This window comes from Cicer arietinum, chromosome 8, assembly GCF_000331145.2.
Source record: "Cicer arietinum cultivar CDC Frontier isolate Library 1 chromosome 8, Cicar.CDCFrontier_v2.0, whole genome shotgun sequence".
Lineage (NCBI taxonomy): Eukaryota > Viridiplantae > Streptophyta > Magnoliopsida > Fabales > Fabaceae > Cicer > Cicer arietinum.
Window position 1 is genome coordinate 10,248,171 of NC_021167.2, and position 22,631 is coordinate 10,270,801.

Below are 22,631 nucleotides of genomic sequence, written 5' to 3' on the forward strand. Positions count from 1 at the left end.
ATAATATATATATATATATATATATATATATATATAATTCATAAGCATAATTTTCTATATTTAGATTTAATGCTGACATAAAATAATTTTAATCATATTCATATCTTTTTGTATTAATTTTTTTTTGTCAACATCAATTATTATAATATTTAATAATATATTTAAATATCATTAAATGTATTTATAGTATTTAGTTCAAACAATTTTTTAATTAATTTTCTGTGTTCTTATCTATCTATTTACATTACTTTTTTTCTACACAATTCCATCAAATCTCACTCATTGAGAGTTATAAAAGCCACTAAAGAGCTTAACTTATAGTCTCAAATTTTCATCCAAATATCTAGTAAAAATGTCACATTTTTCATTTGGGACTCTTATTTTTTATTTTTTATTTTTATTTCATTGCTCTTTCTCATGCTCTTAATAATGGTTTTAGTGTTGAACTCATCCACCGGGACTCTCCAAAATCCCCACTCTACCACCCCACTCAAATTAATTTTCAAAGAGTTTTCAATGTTGTACGTCGTTCCATCAATCGTGTCAAATATTTGAACAAAGAATTTTCACTTACTACAAAGAAACCTATATCAACTTAAACTCCAGATTTAGGTGAGTATCTCATGAGTTATTCAGTTGGTACTCCACCATCTAAGGTATACGGTATTATTGATACAGGTAGTAATTTTGTTCACTACAAGAAAAATTGTTATTACCTACGGCAAATTTTATCTTTACCCACGGACTGTCCATAGGTAACGTAAAATTACCTACGGATTACCCACGGACACGAGTTCCTAGCTAAATCGCTCGTAGGAAAATATTTACCGACGGACAAGCTTTGGGACACACTTACTTAGGTATTGTCCGTGGGTAATATGACTCACTGAGTCTCCGTGGGTAACGTTACTCATAGATTTGCCGTAGATAAAATAATATAGTTATCAGCGGAAAAGTCGTAAGTTACATTACCCACGGATTATCCGTGACAAAGTATACTATTTTATATTTGATATTGATAATATTATCCATGAATTGTCCGTGGGTAATGAAAAAATTATTTTAATTCTATTTTTGTTTTTTTTACAGTTTCCTGTATTTTTTAATATATATTTAAAATTAATTGGAAGCATATTAAAAAAGTGAAATATTATGTAAATAGTGTTTTCAAATTACACCTCCTGACTGCCACAAGTTTCAAAATAAGGGCAACTTGCACTACCATAAGTTTCCTGAGGTGGTCAAGGACTTCAACCCCGCAGTGCATGCATGAGCCTCAGGCAATGTCGAAAAATCGTTGGCTTGCAATCTTTTCATAACATCCGTGTAAAGCCATTTCAACCACTCACCAACAAATCTGAAAGCATATGCAGAGGCTAGTAATGGGAAGAGCCTAGCTTGTTGTGTTTTATAATCTATCACCTGAAAGGAATCAAAAAACAGATAGCAGAGACTGAGGCACACTTATAGAATAGATATAAGAGATATAGTTGGAAATCATTGACAGGAAAAACACATATCAACCTAGCATCTCATTGCTCTTCAACTTTTATGCTGACAATGTTGCAAATCAAGCCACACCAATTGTTATTTTGACCGGTTAAAATATCTAAATAGACTTTTAAATATCATAAAGTTTCATGTCCAAGAATAGTATGAAACTTGTCCACCTTCACGTTACAAACAGCATATGTTGGATAGAAATACTAGAAATAATCACCTTAATTATGAGTTCGTGTTTGGTTTAGTTTTTTTTAATAGAAATAATCACCTTAATTATGTTAAAATATATTTGCAATTCTTCCACGCAAAAATTATTTTTTCCAATAACATAAGCTTAACCCAGACATGCAGCAAATCAGTAGCAACATCACATTAAGCAAACTGGTCCATTTTCAATTTGTATCCTGTAAGTTTGGGGTTCAGTCCTTTTGTATTACAGTTCACAAATTCTTTTTATTTAAAAGAAAAACCAAGGAGTGTCTCTTAATAAAATAAGACCGCTCCAGCAACAACCAATATTGTGCATTGACAAAGGGATTGTACTAATTACCTGTGTTTCAAGACCTCCATTATTTGCCCCAAACTGTCTTCGAACAACACTATACCTTGTAGCAATGCAAACAGCTCTCGACAAAGCAGTTGACGCATCAGATACAATTGTCTGTCTCACATATACCATAGTACCGTAAACTAATTGTCTCGGGACATTGGATTGTACATGTTTTCCTTCCCTTGTAATTTGTGAAACCCTGATAGTGTTAAAGAAAAAAAGTCATACTCAGTATATAATGGACATAGACGGATAAGCACAGTGGCGATTTAAAATGCATGAAAATAAAGTCGGTTTATCATGTCCTTGTGATTATCATATCCTTGTGATGGATCCATCCTTTCAACCCATAACTTATCTAAATGAGATATTACCTTTACCAACCCACTATTTAAACCCCAATGTTATTGTTATTACTTTTTATGAATGAAAGGAAATAGACATTTACTGCAGATCATGCATGAATTTGCCTCAGTTGAAGGAAGAGACTAAAGTAACCATAACATGATCGATGTATTAACCCTACACGGCATTTGGCAACTTGCTAATACTGTGCATGATTATTGATCATCATCTTCCATTCTTATAAAAAGGTAAAGTTAGTCATATCTTCCATTCTTATACTGTCTGCATCAGTCATGTTTTAGTGTCACTATCAACCTATTTTCATTTCCACAAAAGCCCTAAAGTCCAAAACAATGTTTCTTTCTTTTCACAATTTACACTCTTCCCTTTTCTCTATTTGATCAACCACTCAGATTGAGTCATACAAATTCAGTTGCTTCCCTTTTTCCGGTAATAAAATCTGCCATATTCCTAAATATCAGAATCAAGCATTTTTCATAGAGAGGCAGCCAGAATAGAGAGGCAGCCAGAATCAAGCATTTTTCATAGGTATCTTTACTTATGAGTTATATATATATTTATGTCCATTTATTCTATTCTATTCTATTTTTCCAGGCATGTATTCAGCAACTTGAATCAAGCAGGATTAGGCTTAATCAGATGGAACAAGAACTAACACATGCTAGAAATCAAGTAACAAAAAATAACAATAAAAACTTGATTTACAAAACAACTCTAAAGTCCAAAACAATGTTTCTTTCTTTTCACAATTTACACTCTTCCCTTTTCTCTATTTGATCAACCACTCAGATTGAGTCATACAAACTCAGTTGCTTCCCTTTTTCCGGTAATAAAATCTGCCATATTCCTAAATATCAGAATGAAGCATTTTTCATAGAGAGGCAACCAGAATAGAGAGGCAGCCAGAATCAAGCATTTTTCACAGGTATCTTTACTTATGAGTTATATATATTTATGTCCATTCTATTCTATTCTATTCTATTTTTCCAGGCATGTATTCAGCAACTTGAATCAAGCAGGATTAGGCTTAATCAGATGGAACAAGAACTAACACATGCTAGAAATCAAGTAACAAAAAATAACAATAAAAACTTGTTTTATCACACTAGTATTAATACAGACTTTTATTTGTATACTACTTTTGGATATATCTTGATCTATATATAAACTAATTGGATATATCACAAACACAAGAGAGAGTCCTTAAACAACTTCTAATTCAACCACGTTTTCTGATATTTAACTCTTTTCGCTTCCAATCCAACTAGATCCTATAGATTTCTTATCTCAAAAATTTCAATGCAGAATCCACTATATTTATCATGAGTTTTGTTATGGCTATACTCAACCTTGACAAACTTGGAAAATGAGGTTCTGCTTCTGATTGCAATTTTCAATTGGTTTTGTTTAGGAGGCATGTTCCAGCCCTTTGGATCTCTGTCCAAATTCCCAGGCCAGCGTACCTTTGGATCTCTGTCCAAATTCTCAGGCCAGCGTACACCTTTGAGACATTTTCTTATCCAACTAGATCCTGGCATTTTCTTTACATTTCTTATCTCCATTAGTTCTCTCAGACTCACCATTAGTTCTCAGATTCAGCAGTTAACTCACATAACAACTAGATGTAAATAAACAATGAAACTGAACACAATACCTAATATCAAGATGTAAATAAACAATAAAAATGCAAGAGTTAAACATGAACAGAGTACCTAACTATCCTAATTGAACATGAACAGCAACCAAGTAACAGACATTGGTTCGAGAAAGAAGCAGCCATTGTACTCTATGGTTAGGGTTTTCAATACAAATTGGGGCTTTTTCAAATAGACTCCATTTCAGTAAAAATTGATTTCAGAAAATGAAAAGATATTAAAGGAAGATAACTTACCTTAAGAGATAGCGATCATCACGGCAGAGCGAAGCAGGGATGCGGAGGGTTCGGACAAGAAGTAGGGTTCAGACAAGAAGAAGGGAAGCAACTCGAACGACAAACCCAGCTCGAACGGGAAGCAGCTCGAACGAGAAACCCAGCTCCCTAACCTAATGCGGCACCGGGTTCAGACAAGAAGAAGGGAAGAAGGGCTTAGGGCTCATACAATTTCTGGGTATTGGTTTACCTTATACAATTTCTGGGTATTGGTTTACCTTATGGAAAGAGAAAGTTGATACCTTTAAGAAATGGGGTTGGTCTGATCCAGAAGTTCTTATGGAAGAAGAGTTGATACCTTATGGAAGAAGAGTTAACATCCATTGATAAAACTAATTTAGTGATGACCTTTTGGGTCAATCAGTTTGGGGACTTTTTTAAAAAAAAATCTTTCTTAATTTTTTTTTTAAAATCAGACATTACCTACGGATAAGTTGTAGTAAATATAATACGAAAATTTTTGGCAAAATTTAAGTTAGGATTGTATTTTTTTTTTTCATTACCCACGGATATTTTAATTTTACCTACGGAATTACCGTGGTAGTTAATTTAAAAAAAAAAAATTATTTTATACAGCAATACACACGGGTTTTCCGTAGATAACAATTAATTTACCCACGGATTACCATCCGTAGCTAATTTTCCGTAGGTATACAAATGTTTTCTTGTAGTGGTTTGGCTTCAATGCAAGCCTTGTAATATATGTTACAACCAAACATCTCCTATATTTAACCCTTCAAAATCTTCGAGTTACAAAAACATTAGTTGCTCTTCTAGAACATGTAAATCAGTTGAACAAACAACTTGTTCTAGTGATAAAAATATTTGTGAATATACCCAACAATATGATGACGGGTCAAAGTCAACAGGAGATTTAAGTTTGGAGACTTTAACATTGAATTCGACCACCGGATCTAGTGTCTCATTTCCCAAAACTGTTAACGGATGTGGACATACAAATACAGTTTCGTTTAAAGGTCAAACATCTGGTATAGTTGGATTTGGAAGTGGACCTTTGTCGCTTATAAATCAATTAGGCTCTTCAGCTGATGGAAAATTCTCTTACTGCTTGATTCCTTTTCACAGCGAGTTTAGTAAGTCTAGTCCATCAAGCAAACTCAATTTTGGAGACGCTGCCGTTGTTTCCGGTGAAGGTGCTGTTTCAACTCCCTTAGTCAAACTCAATGGTGATGGGGAAGGCATGTATTTCCTAACATTGGAAGCATTTAGTGTGGGAAACAAAAGAATAAAGTTTGGAGGGTCAAATTTCGGAAAAACAAATGGTACTACACATGAAATTGCAATTGACTCAGGTACACCAATAACTATTTTGCCTGAACCTGTTTACATTCAATTGAGAACAGCTGTGGCAAAAGTGGTTAAACTAAAACCTGTAGATTTTCCTAGTATTCCATTAAGCCTATGCTACAATACCACATTGAAACAATTAAATTTTCCTACAATTACTGCACATTTTAGTGGTGCAGATGTCAAGTTGGATTCTAATAGTACCTTTATTCCACTTCGTGAAGGGCTTAAGTGCTTTTCTTTCATCCAATCGCAAGGTTTTGCAATTTTTGGAAACATTTTGCAGCATAATTTGTTGGTTGGCTATGACCTCAAAAACAATATTGTCTCTTTTAAGCCTACTGATTGTACCAAACACTAATTCAACGGAAATGTGGTTTGCCTAATTTAATTGGCCAATTATTAATAAAATTTGCATTTTATTGGACATCTCTTTAATAAATAACTTTTCATTGTGCATTATAATATATATATTCACTAAAGATCTATGATTTGTATTTCTTAAAAATTTTATATAAATACTCATATGAATTATAGATGATTTTTATATTTCAAAATAAATTTATGTTTTCTTCAATATACATACAATATTATTATTCGATTGTGTGGTTTTATTATTATATTTAAATTAACCATATTGAAAACAATGATCAACAAATAAATCTTAGTAAGCACGAGACAAAACTATACATGACAATAGATAATTATACAGGTTAATTTTTTGTACTTCACTAGATTGGAAGGTCACCAAACAAACATTTTTGTGTTAACTTTATTTATTTGATATGTCTATGCATCAAATTTATTTAAAAAGTGAAGTTTATTTATTTGGATGTCTATGCAATAATTAACTTTATTTATTTGATATGCCTATAATTTATTTTTGACATCTAATAATTTAGATATTCATTATTAGAGATTTTATGACGAACTTTTCAAAATAGCTTTTCATTTTAATTATTTTTTTAAATTTTGTATCTAAAAAAATTGTAGAAAATAAATGAAATACTTAAAATCGTATTTTAAGATAAATTATTTAAACTAATTTTTTATTAAAAGTTTATTTTTAAATTTTATTAATGTAAATATTAATAAATAAGATAAAGGAGACAAATGTAGAGAGAGAAGATAAAGAGCCTCATAGATAACATTGAGAGATAAGAGGGAGAGAGATATAAATGAAAGAGAGATAGGAGAGAGAGGGAGAAGTGACTGGGATATAGAGTATTCATAGACTGTAAGTATAGATAGAGGGATAACATGGAGAAAGAGGGGGAGTGAGGCATAAGATAGTAGAGATGGATAATAAATAACAGTTTTAGTTGAAAATAAAAATAATATTTTGGTATTTTTTTTATAAAAGTTGTCCCATGGTTTAGATTTGTTTTGGCAATATCAGTAAACGAGTTTATAACGTATCGTTTTTCTTTCAATTTTACTCTTACTATTGTAACTAAATTATTTTCCCTTTATAATTTATTTATTATAATTTAAAATAAATAATTTTAAAAATTTTAAATAATTTTAATAAATAATATTTTAAAGTAAATAATTTATTGATTATAATTTTAAATTATTTATAAATAATTTAAATATTATAATTATTAATATTGTAAAGTAATTTTTTTGTTTATTTATTTATTTTAAAAAATAGATAAATAAAATAAAAATATATCTGATAGATAAATTTTAAATTAATAAAGAAATAAATTTAAATGAGTACTTTTAAAATATTTTAACCATTAATTGATAAAATTTATTTTTAATTAAAAATGTCATTTTATGTCATTTTAAACTAATTGAACTGTTAATTTTATCAAACAATTCAATCAACTTATCTTTTGTTCAGTTCCTTGATCCTAGCTAATCTTATCTCTTCCTCATCAGTATATTTCCTACAAACTGTTTTGCTAGCATTTCTAGCCTTGGAAAATTTCTTCAATATTTTCAAGTGTTAAAGCAATCTTGTAAATTATCATATATGACAATAATATTATATATATCCTATTAATCATCAATTTATTTAAATATTTTTACATTTGATTGATTATTGACACTATGTATTATGAGGTGATTTTAATACTTTTTTCATACATATAAATATTTAAATTTAATATTTGATATTTTGGTATGAAATTAACCAAAATTATATCAAAATATAGAAAAATAAAGAGAAATGAACAACAAAGAAGGAGATAATAAGAGTTATATTATACTCTTCAACATCTATTGTTTAAAATATGTAATGAGTCATATGATATACATCTTGTAACTTAAAAGTACATGAATGATCTATCACGATGATTTATTAACAATCCATTAATATTAAGAGTTCCACTATCATTAAAGATTAAGACTTTAACTTATATAAATTGAAAAGAACATCTACCAAAGATTCATAACACATTCCTTAATATATATTGTTATTTAAAATGTTAACTTTTTTTAAATTATGACTAACGAAGAGTGTTCGACCAACATTACAAAGTCTTTGACACAATTGAAATAATATTTTGAAATATAGTTAAGGAGAGACATTCTACTATCATTTGTCGAATTCAATTTGTCTTGTTTGAATGATTTCAAATTTGAATGAAAATTTAGATCCTCCAAATATATCTAAGGAGGTTAATGTTGTCTAAGGGCGCACCACCTATTAAATTGAATGATTTGTGTGAAAAATTGTTGAAATTATGGAGTCTTTTAGAAAGACAATGAGTAATTTCTTTACAAAAATGATTTTATGAATTTGAATTATCTTCTATTAAAGATCTTCGAAGTGTTCGTTTGATGAGTTCTTGGAATTTAAAACCAGGTTCTCTTAAATGTTTGTTTGGAATCCAAATTTTAATCATTTGAATCATAAGTAGACTATTGCGTAATATTGAGTCGTTTGATAGGTTTGGCTCAAGATTATTGAAGGCCTAAAATTATTTAATAGATCCGTTTAGATTGAACACTTGAGAAAGCAACGATGAGCAAGAAGAGATTGTTTGAAAAGAGTGGTAAAAAGTTTGAATTATGCGGGTGTAGTGCGAGGCACAATGTTAGGGTTCTTTGAGGGAGTGGTTGTGGATCTACTATAATTAACTCACACAACTGCGAGGTCCCGAATTCGAATTCATAATAAGAAGTTCAACCTAACAATATCGGCATTTGCTAGTTGAGCTAGGACTTAAAGACAATTTGAGATTTTTTTTCTTTTAGGGACTATTTGATTTGAGATAATTGAGTGAGAAAGGAGAGATAACAGTCACATATTTGGGCTTGTGCCAATGTATGCATAATTAATGGATCTTTCTTCAAAAACAGAAAAAATATATCAATCAATTTTTCCTTTAACTAGCTAAAGTGGTCCACATATTAAAATTAAGTAAACATGAGTATATTAATCTTAGTTTAACTGACAAATATCGATATTGTTAAGTAGTCTCTCTTGTCCCGAGTTCAAATCCAAGTTCTATTTAAAAAAGCATATAACTAAAATACAAATTGAGATGAAGATCAATCACCTAAATGAAAGGAAATAATGCTTAAAGAAGAAAGCAAAGAATCCACTACAACTCAGTCAAACGAACAAGAAGAGTGACACTTATTAAAGTAATCAGCACGACGATTGACCTCTCTAAAAGACATGAACGACTAAAGTTCTATTCAATCTATGCTAAAAAAGATAATTAACCTCTTGGAGAAGAGGTCGAATATGAATATTTAAAGATAATCCTGATTGGATCATATTGATCACCACTTCAAAGTCTAATTAAAAATTAACTGAAAAAAAGTTATTGTACAAGCTTGATAATACCTAGTCTTAACACCCACATTTTAACAATTAGGGTCATTTCAACTTCAAATATAATTATTAAAAAAAAGGATCATAAGAGATTGTGATATTTTGTTGAGAATAGAGGAACTCGTAAGCAATTTTTTGAGGTAAAATGACCATTTAGCGTAAGATTCCAACAAAGAAATTCGTGCCTTCTATGAGCAAGGCGTTTAATAGTTGCATTCCTGACACAAATCTCCCTTGAAATATACCTCTTAATCTTGTCTTAATTCAAACTATTTTATGTACTATAATTAAAAACTGAAAAATCATATTCCCCATTTGGAATGCCACTAAATAAGGGAAATACCAACAAAAATGAAAGAGAAAAGCGGACCGGTTGAAAATAATGAAAAATAAACTAATTGAAGATGACGAAGAAAAACAATAGCGAGAATCAAGTTGACCAAAGAAGTAGGGCAACACCAAGTAGGATTTGGAATATGATTCACATGAATTAGTTAGTAGAAAAAAAATATTGAAAGTTGTTAGTATTACAAAAATGCCACTGCACTTTTGGCCTTTCATTCAGTTTTTGAAAATGGTAACGAAGAAAATAACTTTTTTTAAGAAATGGGCTGCTTTTTGAAAATGTTTCCAAAAGCCCAAATAAATATACTTTTTTTGACTATTTTATGTTTTTGATAGAAAAGGAAACAAGTAATTTAATGTTATTATCTTTAAAATTTTATTCAACTTTAAAATTAATTAATTTTAGTGTTATATTTTATTTTCTTGTATATTGACTTTGAAGGGGGAAAATAATATTAATAATGGTCACAAAAATATTCGTAGGGAAGGGGGAAAATAATATTAATAATGATATCAAATCATTATTATACAATAGTTTTGAGTGGGAGTTGGACTCTATCAATTCAGTTTATAAACTCAAACTCTTATCATTAAGTCAACATTTTATTGATAAAATTATTCACTTTATAATAAATTATTATATATTTCTAAACTTCACTTTATAAGGACAAATATTTTATATTATATATAGTTTCTTTTATTTAAATGTATTTTTTTACAATGGTTTTATCATTAAATAAAGACACCTCCATAGTTTGTTGAGATTTTTTGCGAACAAAATTACTCATAAGAATTTAGTTTTTCACATAAAAATTGAGAAATTTCTTTTTCAAAATTTAAACTTAAATAATCTCAACCATTATATAAAGGCAGATTTTAATTTTGGTTGGATAAATTTATCCTTAATAATTCATGTTTTATAATTTAAACTTGAATCAACAACATAAATATATGAAACTCATTAACAACACAAATTTTAAAATTTCAAATTAAAAAACATATAACACTAATACTGAGACTGAAATTTTGATAAGTTTGGATAAATATCTATAGACATATATAAACTAAACTCCTATGGTTTGTCAGAAGATTTTTATAGACAAATTTACATTTAACAATTCAGTTTTTAAAAGTTTAAACTTAAATCAACAACATATTTACATGGAATTCCTTAAAACCACAATGTTTTCAAAATATAAATTTTTTACAAAATAAATATAATTATTAATATAAGATATTAAATGGCTGTAATGTATTATACAAATAATACTATATAATGTCCCCCTAGTTTTCCATTTTTCTTTTTCCTTATAATATATTTTGATGTTTTTGCAAGCTTAGAATATTTAATAGTTCCTTTTTGGTATTAAATTTTATGGTTGTTTTAACATAATTTATCTTAGGTTATATTTTTTTAGGGAAGGTTGTGTTATATTGTTATTTGCATTGCAGTATTTTCTTTAGCAGTAGTTTTAATTCATAAGATTTTTCTGATAAAACTTTTAATAAAGTTTTTTTTTTCTTTTGGTATAGTTCCCCCAAATTTGTTTCTGTTTTCTATTTCTTTTATTAAATATATTATGTGGTGCTATTATTTTAGGAATTACAAGTGCCAACTAGAGATGGCAAAAAAATGTTCATCCGCGGGTATCCATCCGAATGCGTTTGATTTGGACGGAGAAAACTCGAATTAAATGAATACGGGTGCGAATTTTCTATGAAATTAAAATTCAAGGAGTGGAGACGGGTTTGAGGATGATGACATCCACCCCGCAAGTAATATTATTGCAATTTTTAAATTTTATATACATATATATATATATATATATATTGAATATAGTTAATATTTTTTAAATATTAAAAATTATAATCTTATCTCTATAAAAAATATTTTTTAATTTTATTATTGTCTAATAATAATTATTTTATTATATTAATTATAATAGATATGATTTTTAAATTTATAATTTTATATATATGAGTGGATGCATGTGCGTGCGAGGAAATTCGATTATAGTTGCGGACGAGAATAAGACCTAAATTTTACACCCGTTATAAAACAAAAACGGGTGCGGGAGTAGAAGAGGTGAAATCTTGCATCGCTCCACCCTATTGCCATCCCTAGTGCCAACATCGTTGGGAAGCCTTCCCCTTTTACTCCCGCACCTCATTAGCTTTAAAAAAAAAATTAACAATTACACACATTAAAAGGATTTACAATTTCAAAAATAAATTATTTAGTATAGTTATCTTTTGTATGATTTTTAAATTAAAAAATTCATATTATAATATTTTTACATTTATATATATATATATATATATATATATTTAATTTGTAATATTTTTAAATTTCACTCATTAAAAATTGTTAGAAAAGAATTATAGAAGAATCCATGCAAGTCTGCAACAAACAGGTATTATCATTTGGAAGTAATAATTTAAAGAAACTTATATATTTTTTTAAGCCACAAAATTTATTAAATAAAAACAAAAAGTTGTGGTGACAAGAACCTAACCCAAGAACAATTTAGGAAATCATGTACGAAAAAAGAAACCTATATGATTTTTACTAAAAAGCAAAATTTCATAAATAAATTTGTCAAAAATAAATAAAGAAGCAAATAAATAAAAATTTAAGAGAATTGGGAGGCCATTTAATGCGTTCATTAAATTATAATTTATTTATATGGAATGGATCTAATATCTCTTTGATTAAAATTGGATCTAATATTTCATGAATTATAAAATAATATATATATAATGTTATGGACTAAAACTATGTGTAAGTGTTGAATGAATTTTAAGGTTTTTCTATCTTGGATTGGATTACCATCCCTTCACCTTAAATTTTATCTTATAAAAAAAATATTATAGATTAAAAATTATTATTATTAAATGAACAAGAAATATATTTACTAGTCAAATAATTATTTCATAATGAAAATATATTTAAAGTTATTTCTATCTAAAAACATGTAATGTCCATTAGTTGTCACCTATGAGGTGAGAGTTTGGTCTTGTAACTACAATGGACAAGATTCAAATTCCCTTAAATATAAATGTAATATAGTTATAATTTAATTCAGGCTATAATTGCTTAATTTACTTGATCAATTATTAATAAAGTTTGTATTTTGTTTGACATCTCTTTTAAGAAACAACTTTGCATTGTACATTGCATTATAGACATTCACAAGAAGTCTATAATTTGTATAAGTGTTTTTTGGGTGCAATTAACAACTATAAATTAACAAATCAAACATATATTATAATGATATTTCCACATACTACGCATTCACTTCCTATTTGAATCAATTTATCATTTAACAATTTCAGTTATGTATAGATTTTTTAGTTAGCTTTTTTGGTTAATTAGTTGAACTTTTACGTTATATTTCGTATAACAAATTCTACTTTTAGTCATTTACATACCTAATTAAATCTAAAGTGACAACACTACACTTTGCAAACATTAATTTTACATAAAAAAATTATAAATAAAAGGCCAAACTTCTTTTCTTTTTTCTATTTTTTTTATTTACCTTTATTATTATTTCATAAAGTTAGTACCTTAATCAAACAAATTATTGTAACTACTAAAATCAAAGAATTATTTACATGCAAATTAAATTATTTCTTAATGGGTACCAATTAATTGCAACTTGCCCTTTATTCTTATTTTGAATACCTACAACTTTCTAGACTATTGACTTTTAATTGTTTTGTTTCTATTTTCGTTATCATGATAAATACCTACATATCAATATATATATATTGACTATTTTAATACATTTAACTTTATTTTTTCTTTCAACTATTAGTTCTTTTGTGGAGGAAAACAATGAACTTCAATCTTATCTCATTAATTTGTTACATTATTTTCATAAATGAACTTTTCTATTTTTTTAGACTATTATTTTTTGAATAAAAAACAATTAATTGATTTTTTCTAATATTTTAAACTCTTGTGCAGAATATAAGTTTCTTTTCTTAAATGGTAACAAATAATTATATTAAATTATTTTTTATTACATGAGTGCTTTCTTATAGAATTAATTGTCACCTTTTTATTTATACAGAAAATTTATATATTCAATTTTATCTTTTTATAATTAAATAAGTAAAATTTATATCATATATTTCTAAGACACATCGGTCTAACTTTTTTTGTCAAACTTAATTTTCTTTATTATCTTTCTTTTACCAAAATTTTTATATTATTAAAATTTAGATCTTAACTAAAATTTTATCTTATGGAGAAATATTTGCTAGTAAAATTTTAGTCTTTTTATCTTAAAAAATGCATCCATATTTGCATCGGTCTTAAAAAATGCTACTTTCATTTGTTTTTATATCTTTGCGTCCATATTTGCATTGATAACATCCAGACTTAGTGCTTTCCATCGTTCCATATCAAAAGATCCATATTTGTGGAATAATACACATACATATAATTAATTGGAGAAAAACTCCTTTTTGTAATAATACACACATATATTTAATTGGAGGAAAACTTTTTTAATAGGTAAATTTTGTCATCGGTTAAGATCTCAAATAAAGATGATATTAGATGTTCAACTGAGACATTTTAAAGTATATGAACGATGAAATAGGCTAACAAATGACTTCATCAAGTGTCAGGTACAACATGATAGAGAATTTTCAAGAAAATGTTTGTTTGAAGTGGACATCAAGAAAATGTTTATTTGAAGTGGACACCAACACTACTATGTTAGCCGCTCAAAAAACTATCTCTTCACAAATAGACAAGCTAACTAATTAAGTTGATGGAGGTAGTTTTCACTAGAGGCTCTTAAAACACTGTAGTTGTTGAACAACAAGTTCTAAGGTGTGACTTGTGGCAGAGGTCATGAAAATGGTGAATGTGACTCAAAAGAGGGAGAAGAGGAAAATCATATGTTCAATAAACAACAACAAGATGATACTCAATGTGGCAAAACCTATAATAAGGGTAGAGGAATCATCCTAATTCTGTAAGGTTCTATTTTGATAATTTAAAACTAACGGAAGAGAGCAAAATGAAATAGAACGAAATGGAACAAATTTATCACTCCATTGTTTGGATACTTTATGATGGAACTGTTAATATTAATTTCAAATTAGATAAGTCTAGAACTAAAAAGAATTTTTATGTAGGAAATTAGAAATACTTTAATTATAGAAAAATGTGAGAAGTGTCTAGAAGTAAGTATTAATTAGGAAGCTCCTACAAATGTGTCTAAAATTATCTATTTGTACTTATAAATACTCCCTTGTACTTGACATTAAGCATCAAACAAATTGTGAGTTTTCTATTAGAAATATTTTCCTTCCTCTAACAAAGTGGTATCATAGCTTGGTTGTGAGAGTTGAGAAATGGAGACTCGTGATTATACTACTTTCCACTTTCCTCTTCTAAAAAAAGAGAATTATGAAAAATAGTGCATTTGGGCAAGAAAAAGAGAATTAGAAGGTTCTTTGCAAGCTCAAGAAGAAAGAATGAATAAAAGGCAAGAGGAGCTATTAGGGCAAGTTCTCAAAATCAAAGCTTTATTGAAGAATGATAGAAGGTTTAATAGTCAAAACGGACATGGACGTGAACAAGGAAGAGGATAAGGACGTGGTTGTGGCCAAGGAGGAAGAGGAAGATGCTTCAAAGGTGAATCAAACTATGAAGAAAGAAGTCACTAATCACAAAAATTCGTGGAAGACGAATAGGTTATGGCTATTATCAAAGTGAAAGGAGGTATGACAAATCTAAATTTGAATGTTATATTTATCATGAATTTGACCATTTTTTTTTGGGAATGTCGTAATGCTCCTAACCAAGAGGAAGAAGAGGCTAATTTTGTTGAAGAAGATGAAGAGTCAACTTTGTTGCTAACACTCAAGGAAGAAGATATAGATGCTAATAATTCATGGTACTTGGACAATGGTGCAAGTAACCATATGTGTTAATGCAAAGAGAAATTTTGGAGCTTAATGAAAAGGTGAATGAAAATGTTTCCTTTGGAGAGTCAAAAAAAGTGCAAATTGAAGGGAAAGGTACAATTCTAATCTCTTATAAAAATAAGCTCCATAAGTTGATTAGTGATGTTTACTATGTGCCTAAGTTAAAGAGTAATATTTTGAGTTTGGGTCAACTTCTTGAAAAGGAATATGGAATTATCATGAAAAATAGACATCTTTGGGTTAGAGATCAAAATAACAATTTAATTGCTAAGGTTCTTATGTCGAAAAATAGAATGCTTATCTTGAACCTAAGAACTATTGAAGCAAAATATTTAAAGATGAGTGTCCAAGATGAAGCATGGTGTTGGCATATGACATATGGCCAGTGGCGGATCTTCTCGGGAGCGGGCAGGGGCCACGACATCCCCTATGTATATATAATAACTATATATTACCAATTTTTTTTTTTTATATAATAACTATAGATTATTAAAATGATAGTGATAATTCATTAAAATATCCTCAAACCTTGATGGTTTTGAGCTCTCTTAGAATTTATACTAATAAAATATAATAAAATTAATACAACAAGTTCTATATATAGATAAACTATTTAATATTGAAAGATAAACTAACTAATATTGAAAGATAAACTAACTAATCTCGAAAATACAAACTCTAACACTCTAGATAGCAACTCAACTACTAACTATTAGCAAACTTTTACCTCTTAATCATTAATGTATGATATAGTGTGATACTATTTTTTAATTGTGAATTGTTTTAATTAATATGTGTATTTTTTTAGGAGTGACATGATGTTTAAACATAAGAAAATTGATTTATTTTTTTTAAAAAAAGTTTTCGACAAAGATGAAAATCGTAAAATGGATATATTTTATTTGATTGAATTGTGTAAAGTTCTAAAAACTTGTGTGAATTGTGAAAATTGTGATTTGTGAAAATTGTAAAACTTTTGAGAATTGATATTCTAACTTTTGCAACTTCTCTACTATGTATGAATTGTGTGAAACTCTAAAAAAAACTATATGACTTTTAAGAATTTCAATTATAACATTTTAGTCAATACTTGTCGCTCTCCGGCTCCCCTCGATATTTTGTGCAAGATCTGCCACTGAGTACGGCCACTTGAACTTTGATGCACTTAAAATTATGGGAGAAAAGAATATGGTGAAAGGGATACCTTTAATCAATCATCAAAATCAATTGTGTCAAAGTTATTTTCTTAGCAAGCAAGCTAGAAAAAATTTCCCTAAAGAAGCTACATCAAGAGCAATTAAGCCACTACAACTTGTGCATGCCGACTTGTGTGGGCCAATCAATCCATGTTCATTTGGTAAGAGTAAATATTTCATTCTTTTTATTGATGATTTTAGTATAAAAACTTGGATTTATTTCTTAAAGCAAAAATCAAAAGTTTTTGTTGCCTTCAAGAACCTCAAAGCTCTTGTAGAGAAAGTGAGAGGTCATGAAATCAAAGCTTTGATATTTGATCAAGGAGGTGAATTCACTTCAAAGGAGTTTAATGCATTATGTGCATCTTAGGGAATTCGACGTTTGTCGACAGTTCCAAGATCTTCACAACAAAATGGAGTAGCTGAGAAAAAGAATATAATTATTTTTAACATGACAAGATGCATGCTAAAATCGAAAAGGATGGCAAAAGAGTTTTGGACTGAAGTAGTTTCTTCTGAGGTCTATTTGGCAATCGCTCTCCGACTTCAAATGTCAAAGACTAAACCCATCTAGAAGTGTGGAATGGAAGCAAGCCTAGTGTTAATCATTTGCGTGTCTTTGGGAGCATAACATATGCATATGTGCCCCAACAAGAAAGATTCAAGCTTAATGGTTGAAGCATCAAACATGTCTTTGTTGGCTATGATCCGTATTCTAAAGGTTACAAGTTGTACAACTCATACAATAATAAGGTAGTGGTGAGTCGTGATGTTGAATTTGATGAAGATGCTACATGGAAAATGGAGGGTCAAGAATAAACAAACTATAACTACCTTCCATATTTTGAAGAAGACCAAGATACCATAACACCCAATTCAAGTTGCAACTCCACCTTCTTTACCTCTTCCTTCACCTACTTCTCTTAATAAAAGTTCAAGTGAAATATCAAGTAAGATAAAAGATATAGAAGACATTTATGAAAGGTCAACTGAAGTTACTCTCGACCTCAGAGAGTTGTATTGTCTCTTGGCGGATAGTTAGTCATTAAATTATGGAAAAGTAGTGAAAGATAAAAGGTGGAGACAAGTCCGGGATGAGGAGATCAAATCAATTGTGAAGAACAACACTTGAGATGTGAAGATTTAAGATCAAATTGCAGATATTTTTACAAAGCCGTTAAAATTTGAAGACTTTCAAAGGCTAAGAGTAAGACTTGGAATGAAGAAGAAAATTTCAAATTAAGGAGGAACAATGTTATTACTAATTTGAAATTAGATAAGTATAAAACCATATAGAATTTTTGTGTAAGAATCTAGAAGTGCTTTAATTATAGAAAAATATGAGAAGTATTTAGAAGTGAGTATTAATTAGGAAGCTCCTAAAAATGTGTCTAGAGTTATCTATTTGTACCTATAAATACTCCTTATACTTGACATAAAGCATCAAGCAAATTACGAGTTTTCTATTAGAAATATTTTCCTTCTTCTAACAGGAAAGAGATTAATTTTTCACTCCATTGTTTGGAAAGTCAACGAAACATAATAAGTTATATATTTTTTATTCCATTTTTATCTACTCAATTTAGCTACATCAACCACGTTGATAGTGTTTCAAGGCAATAGCAATAAACATTCATGGTGTCTATTTTTATTCAACAAAAAGAATTCACTATGAAGCAAAAAATCAAATTTAAATTATCTTAGGTCCCATTTTGTGCCTACTGGTTTGGGCAGGGTAATAGAACCACTATTGGTAACAAGAATTGCAAAAGAGAAGCACATACATGTGTAGAAGAAGGCACAACGAAAAAACTTGCAGAAGAGAATCACACTCAAGTATAAGGATGTGCAAAAAATCTGGTTATGAGATCCAAATCCATAAACAGTACCAAACTCATTTTAAATATTCGGTTAAAATAATATGGTTATAATCCAACTCTTTACAATCGGTTGAATATCCATTAATGTTTTATTTTTAGATTTGGATTTTATCCCGTTATTATCCACTCATATTTTATTTTTGGATTTGAACCATAAATTCTTTTTTGGAATCCTAATTCCTTTCTCTAAATTGTAATTTACATACAATTAAAATTGAATTAGCAAGTTGCTATTTTTCTCTCATTAACGCAACAAAATTTTTTTTTGCTGCTTCTTCTCTAATTTCGACGACAACAACGAGGTAGCCATTCTAAAACCCCAACTTTATTCTTCCATTTATCTCTTCATTTTATGCATTTCAATCCCTTCCTAACTTAACTATTTCTTCATTTTTTTTCTTCATTTCTATATGTATTAAGTTTTGTATCATTACTCCAGTAGCACGAGTTTTCAGTAGAAATTTCATCATTTTCATAACCTTAACAAACTCTTATCTTTTCACAACAAAAAATATATTTCCTAAAAAACATATTTGCCTTTTTTTTTTATAAACTAAAGTTCATACCATCATTTTTAAAATAATGTATAAAAACATGACTCACTTTTAATTACTTCACTTTGTACAAATTAGTCTTTTTGTTCATCTTAGCCTTTTCCTTATTGTTTTCCTTTTGACATCTTATATAAGTTTAACAATTTTTTGTCAATATTTCACTCAGTCGTAAATCATTTATTGATTTTTCATCTTCTTTTGTCTTTCATTTTACATGAGGATGAATGTCAAATTTAAAGAGTACTACTGGTTATTGTGTAATACAGTGTATAAATTGTAATTTATATATACTAATTATTGATTGAATTATATGGGGAGGATTTGTTTAAGGTAATGAAAGAAAAATATGCTCGTAATTTTGTAATTATAGTTTCATAATACATCAAATTCTTAAAATTAACAAGTTATATCAAATTTCTCGTATATAATGTCAAAGTTTTTAAATCAATTAAAAGTACACAAATTAATTAAAAAAATAATCAAATTTTAATCGAATTGAGAAAAAAATTGATTTAAAAATTGAATTTGTCGAAATTAGTTACATAACTAGAAATCAGTTATTTAACCATAACCGATTTTACAATCAATTTTATAACTAATTTTTAAAAAAAAAATTTAATTATAAATCTCAATCCATTAAACGATTTTAAAATATATTGATTTGCTTTTTTTTTTTAAACTAACCATACACACCCCTTTTCAAGTCTACTCTCGGTGAGAATAGAAAACAAGGAAATAAGAAAATGTTTATGAAATAAACAAATAGAGACAAAATTGTAATTACATTTATTAATGTTTTCCATTCCATCACATACACCTCAAATTAGGGGAAGGGAAGAATGAAAGAAATGGTGGTATTGGGTGAAATGAGTCACATCCTACTTTATTCCGTTCTATTCAATTTTTATAAAATCAAACAATAGAATATGATTTTATACCATTCTATTTCATTTCATTCCACCATTTTCCATCAATCCAACTCTACCCTTAGAAAAATTATGGATCAAGGTCAAACCAACAAACACAAACAAAAGAATGGGGAATTCCTTGAAAGAAACAGCTCGCATACCCACATTTTATCAAAGTTGGATGGAAAAGAGTAATAGTATCTATATTTAAGACTTTAAAGATCAATCCATTACAAAAACTTAAATAACTAATATCGTACAATTAAATAATTTAAAAGATCACATATTGCATTTTTCTAAATTTAAGTATTATGCTTTATCAACAAAATTTATCGACTATTGATGAAAATTTTAATATTGAATAATTATATCGCACGAGAGTACACTACGCCAAAAATGACATTTAACAGCGCCCATTTTACAGCGCTTGCTAAACACAAGCGCTGTTGTAATTATAATTTAAAAATAACGGAACCTTTTACAGCGCTTTTGATGACAAGCGCTGTAAAACAAGCGCTGTAGTAGGTCATATAACGTTAGCGCATCACGTTATAAGGCTTTTACAGCGCTTGTCAAACAAGCGCTGTAAAAGGAAGCGCTTTCGCGTATCAGTTACATCGCTTTTTTCACAAGCTGCTGTAAACACATGCGCTTCCAAATATTTGAACTACCTAATACATCGCTTTTTTCACAAGCGCTGTAAAATACATGCGCTTTCATTGAATTTAACTACCTATTACAGCGCTTTTTTCACAAGCGCTGTAAACTGCATCTTTCAAATAATTATATACGTTGGAAACCCTCATATCCTCTACATCTTTCAAATAATTATATACGTTGGAAACCCTCATATCCTCTACATCTTTCAAATAATTATATACGTTGGAAACCCTCATATCCTCTACATCTTTCAAATAATTATATACGTTGGAAACCCTCATATCCTCTACATCTTTCAAATAATTATATACGTTGGAAACCCTCATATCCTCTACATCTTTCAAATAATTATATACGTTGGGAACCCTAATATCCTCTACGTACTGTGCGGCCATCTACGTTGTCTAAGGTATTTTTTACACATGATCTGTTATGTTTTGAAATTGTCAAAAATTGTCAAAAACTCATACCACATGATCTGTTCTGTTTTGAAATTGTCAAAAATTGTCAAAAACTCATACCACATGATCTGTTCTGTTTTGAAATTGTCAAAAATTGTCAAAAACTCATACCACATGATCTGTTCTGTTTTGAAATTGTCAAAAATTGTCAAAAACTCATACCACATGATCTGTTCTGTTTTGAAATTGTCAAAAATTGTCAAAAACTCATACCACATGATCTGTTCTGTTTTGAAATTGTCAAAAATTGTCAAAAACTCATACCACATGATCTGTTCTGTTTTGAAATTGTCAAAAATTGTCAAAAACTCATACCACATGATCTGTTCTGTTTTGAAATTGTCAAAAATTGTCAAAAACTCATACCACATGATCTGTTCTGTTTTGAAATTGTCAAAAATTGTCAAAAACTCATACCACATGATCTGTTCTGTTTTGAAATTGTCAAAAATTGTCAAAAACTCATACCACATGATCTGTTCTGTTTTGAAATTGTCAAAAATTGTCAAAAACTCATACCACATGATCTGTTCTGTTTTGAAATTGTCAAAAATTGTCAAAAACTCATACCACATGATCTGTTCTGTTTTGAAATTGTCAAAAATTGTCAAAAACTCATACCACATGATCTGTTCTGTTTTGAAATTGTCAAAAATTGTCAAAAACTCATACCACATGATCTGTTCTGTTTTGAAATTGTCAAAAATTGTCAAAAACTCATACCACATGATCTGTTCTGTTTTGAAATTGTCAAAAATTGTCAAAAACTCATACCACATGATCTGTTCTGTTTTGAAATTGTCAAAAATTGTCAAAAACTCATACCACATGATCTGTTCTGTTTTGAAATTGTCAAAAATTGTCAAAAACTCATACCACATGATCTGTTCTGTTTTGAAATTGTCAAAAATTGTCAAAAACTCATACCACATGATCTGTTCTGTTTTGAAATTGTCAAAAATTGTCAAAAACTCATACCACATGATCTGTTCTGTTTTGAAATTGTCAAAAATTGTCAAAAACTCATACCACATGATCTGTTCTGTTTTGAAATTGTCAAAAATTGTCAAAAACTCATACCACATGATCTGTTCTGTTTTGAAATTGTCAAAAATTGTCAAAAACTCATACCACATGATCTGTTCTGTTTTGAAATTGTCAAAAATTGTCAAAAACTCATACCACATGATCTGTTCTGTTTTGAAATTGTCAAAAATTGTCAAAA

At 28.7% G+C, this 22,631-nt stretch overlaps 2 protein-coding genes across 2 annotated transcripts in view; one reads left to right on the plus strand and one right to left on the minus strand.

The window, feature by feature from the left end:
- Nucleotides 1–6,018, plus strand: part of LOC101491182 (aspartic proteinase CDR1-like) — an 11,279-nt gene extending 5,261 nt beyond the window's left edge. The window contains exons 2-3 of the mRNA XM_073364564.1: nt 607–681; nt 5,021–6,018. Coding sequence (XP_073220665.1) covers nt 607–681; nt 5,021–6,018 — 1,073 coding nt within the window. The remainder of the gene's footprint in view (nt 1–606; nt 682–5,020) is intronic.
- Nucleotides 1,219–4,002, minus strand: LOC140919009 (peroxisomal acyl-coenzyme A oxidase 1-like). Its single transcript, XM_073364312.1, has 3 exons — nt 3,779–4,002; nt 2,054–2,252; nt 1,219–1,422 (listed from the first exon to the last, which is right to left on the minus strand). Exons 1-3 carry the CDS (start codon nt 4,000–4,002, stop codon nt 1,219–1,221), a joined length of 627 nt encoding a protein of 208 aa, XP_073220413.1.
- Nucleotides 6,019–22,631: the final 16,613 nt, after the last annotated feature.

Coding starts and splice junctions, on each gene's coding strand:
- LOC140919009 (XM_073364312.1), bottom strand. CDS start 4,002: ATGGTGAGTCTGAGAGAACTAATGGAGATAAGAAATGTAAAGAAAATG. Junction 2,253..3,778: donor AGCAGAACCTCATTTTCCAA/GTTTGTCAAGGT, acceptor TAACACTATCAG/GGTTTCACAAATTACAAGGG. Junction 1,423..2,053: donor ATGGAGGTCTTGAAACACAG/GTAATTAGTACA, acceptor GATTCCTTTCAG/GTGATAGATTATAAAACACA.